The 3,470-nt window shown below is 39.0% G+C and overlaps 1 protein-coding gene across 1 annotated transcript in view; it reads left to right on the top strand.

Moving 5' to 3' along the window:
• EFCAB13 (EF-hand calcium binding domain 13) overlaps positions 1-3,470 on the top strand; it is a 135,149-nt gene that overhangs the window by 7,512 nt on the left and 124,167 nt on the right. The window contains exon 3 of the mRNA XM_007959917.1: positions 603-699. Coding sequence (XP_007958108.1) covers positions 603-699 — 97 coding nt within the window. The remainder of the gene's footprint in view (positions 1-602; positions 700-3,470) is intronic.

The raw sequence follows: 3,470 nt of genomic DNA, 5'->3' as shown, positions 1-3,470 counted from the left end.
AAATGGTATTTGTATTTCCAACTTTTGAAGGAATCGCCATACTGCTTTCCACAATGGTTGTACCATTTTACAGTTACATGGGAATTCTTTGTACAGTTCTTATAAATCTTTGTAGGTGTGAAATAAAAATGAAAACAAAGGCATACTAACCAACTGTAATGTGGGGACCTTATTTGATCCTGATGCAAAGTGTTAAAAAAATTCATGACATTTATCAGACAGTTGGAAATTTGAAAACTGACTGGATATTTGATGATATTAAGGAATCATTGTTAATTCTTTAGGTGTCATAATGATACTATCCATATGCTTTTCTAAAGAAAAACACCTTGTCGAGATGCATAAAAGTATTAGGAAAAGTGGGAAGGTACTGGGATTTCCTTTAAAGTAATAATGGATGAGAGCAGGAATAGAGATACAGATGAAACAGGATTGCCTGAGTTGATAATTACTGAAGCTGGGGGAATGGGTACATTGTGGAGTCATCATATTATTCTCTGTGTTTTAGCGTATGTTTGAAAATTTTCATAATTCAAATCTAAAAAGCAGAAAAGCAGGAAAAAAAGCAACTCAGGAATTCTTCCAATTTCTGTGCACTTTAGGTATGAAACATCAGTATTCGTATGTGAAGAAAAATGTGCTGACAAAGTCAAGAGAAAGCAAAGTTTACAAGTACAACTGCTTAGTAAAAGATCTGAGGTAAAGAATTGGAAATACTTCCTTCTTAAGATTTTTATTATTTTTTTTGTTATAAAATATTTGCCAGTTCAACATTTTTCACATATATACATTTCAGTGAGATCAATTATGTCAATCTTGTGTCACTGTGGAAATACTTCATTCACGTTTGAATGGTGTCCTTAGCCCTCAAATATTACATTTTAGTTCAGTAATTAAAATGAGACCATCATTTATTTCTTCTCTTTTTTTCCTTCTTCTTATACAGAATAAGAGATCCTTTCAGATTGTGATTTTCCCCCTCTAAACCAATACTTTTATTACTGTGCTGTCTGTTAACATTTCTTCTGTTTTAACAATGACCCTAAGAAACTTTCAACTTACAGAGATATTTCAGAATTATCAAAGATCAATTATGTTCTACAGTTTTAGTGTTAATTTCTTTTTTGTTTTCTAATTGTTTAATATATTTTCTTTGGCTTTGAAGTATTCTGTAATTTCACTGTATTAGTTTCCTAGTGTTGCCTTAACAAATTACCATAAACTTTGTGGCTTAAAACAACAGAAATTAATCCTCTCACAGTTTTGGAGGCCAGAAGTCTGAAATCAAGGTGTTGGCAGGGCCATACTGTCTTCAGAATCCCTAGGGGAGTATCTGTCCTTGTTTCTTCCAGCTTCTGTTGGTACCCAGCATTCCTTGGTTTGTGATAGTATAAGTACAGTTCCTGTGTTTGTCTTCACATGGATCTTCACATGTATTTGTGTATCTAATCTCCCTCCATCTTTTTCTTATAAAGACACTTGTCATTGGATTTAGTACCTGCTATAAATACAGGATGAGCTCAATATTGTATACTTTACTTAATTACATTGCTAAGGACTCTTTTTTCCAAATACGGTCACATTCACAGGTTCTGGGAATTAGAACATGGACATGTCTTTTTGGGTGGTCACCATTCTTCCTACATCTCTCACTATGATATCCAAACAAACCAAACTCACTGCCATCGAGTCAGATCCAACTCATAGTGACCCCTCCTTGGGTTTCTGAGGTGGTATTACTATGGAAGTAGATCGCCCAAACTTCTTTCTGAGGAGTGGTTGGTGGATTTGAACCACCAGCCTTCTGGTTAGCAGTGTATATTTCTTTTTATTTTTCCTTCTTTGTATTTGTATTTGTTGTGCTTCCTGAATTGAGATTATATGCTGTGGTAGCTAAGGTTGTGTCACCTTGGCTGGGCCATGGTTTTGAGTTGCTTGGCAGCTGGATGTAGTTATCCCCCATAATGAGACTGGATGTGCTATAATCAACTCCATGGTGGAATCTGCTGTGAGCAGCTGATTAGTTGCCTTAGTGTGTGGCCTGCTTCCAGTATATATGGAGAAGCTTTGAGAAAGCTTTCTAGCATTTTGGCCCATCTGGATCCTGCATTTGGCCAAGGCTTCATCTCCAATTCTTGGACTTGAACCAGTGACCTGCTGTATTGCCTACCAATCTTGGGATTGTGTCATTTTACCTGCTGACCTTGGTTTGTCAGCCTCAGCAGCTAGCAGCTGCCTGAGTTAGGAGATGTCTCCAGCTCCAGTGGGGCTGAAACAAGAGGCAGAGCTGAAGCTGAAAGTCAAGGGGTCTTCACCTATCCTCTCGAGTCAGCACTCTGATTTTGGACTTCTAGACTAAACTGTAAGAGAATAAATTCTTGTTTGTTAAAGCCATCCACTTGTGGTATTTCTGTTATAGCACCACTAGAGAACTAATACACATGCTTTCCTTCAATTCTGGAAAAATTCTTATGCAGTATCTTTCAGAATATTTCCTTTAGGGACTTCTGGTAAGATGGAGGAATAGGCAGACAAGCAACACAGACCATCTTCAACAAAGAAAAGAAAAACAAGTTGACAGAGATACAGACGATAATCCTGGAACCCTGAGCTTTGAAAGGAACTATACAGAAGTGGATTAGGCACCAACTAGTGGAAAAACCGAGACTTCTGCCAGAAGGCTGGCGGTTCAAACCCACCAACCATTCCTCGGAAGGAAGATGGGGCAATCTACTTCTGTAGTGATATTGCCTTGGAAACCCAAGGAGGGGTCACTATGAGTTGGGTCCAACTCAATGGCACATAACAACAACAACAGCAAGTGGAAAAACCTGAACGAAAACAGTGAGTACACAGAAGGTCGGGCTGCATACTGTCAGCTACTCTGATGAGACCAACAGCCTGCATATTTCCAAGTGGTGTTGGGACCTAAGAATTGACCTAAAGATCAGTCCTGGTTTCCAAGGGCTGCAGGGACAACTGCTCTGGTGGCCTATGACTAGGAAGGGAAACAGCAAGGAAGGACACAACCTGAGCTGTGGACTTTCTGCTGTCTGGAGGGTGCAGCCATTTTGAATGTTTACAGGCGGCAGCCATTTTGGATATTTAAAGTGACCGAGAGCGTGGCCATTTTGAATGTTTACAAGTGGCAGCCATTTTGGATTTTAAAGTGATAGCATTCTCATTTGGATTCCAGGGACCTAAGAACAGGCTCTGTTTTCCAGGGTTGGCAAGGACATACGAGAGGCTGACAAAGGAAAAGAGACAGGTGGTGAGTGTATAAGTGCTGTCAGCTAGTGACTAGAGGAGCACAGCACAGTACCCTGCTTGTATAGATAACATACAAACAAAACAAAGAAAACGAAAATTGTGGGCAAGTCACTCCAATATATAATCACCAATTAAATATAAACACAAAAATGTCACAATGCCTCAGAGACAACAGAGCATCACAGTCCACACAAAGAAGC

This window comes from Orycteropus afer, unplaced genomic scaffold, assembly GCF_000298275.1.
Source record: "Orycteropus afer afer isolate SDZICR_OR568_19922 unplaced genomic scaffold, OryAfe1.0 scaffold00018, whole genome shotgun sequence".
In the NCBI taxonomy this organism is placed as follows: Eukaryota; Metazoa; Chordata; class Mammalia; order Tubulidentata; family Orycteropodidae; genus Orycteropus; species Orycteropus afer.
This window is presented reverse-complemented; position numbering and strand designations above follow the sequence as displayed.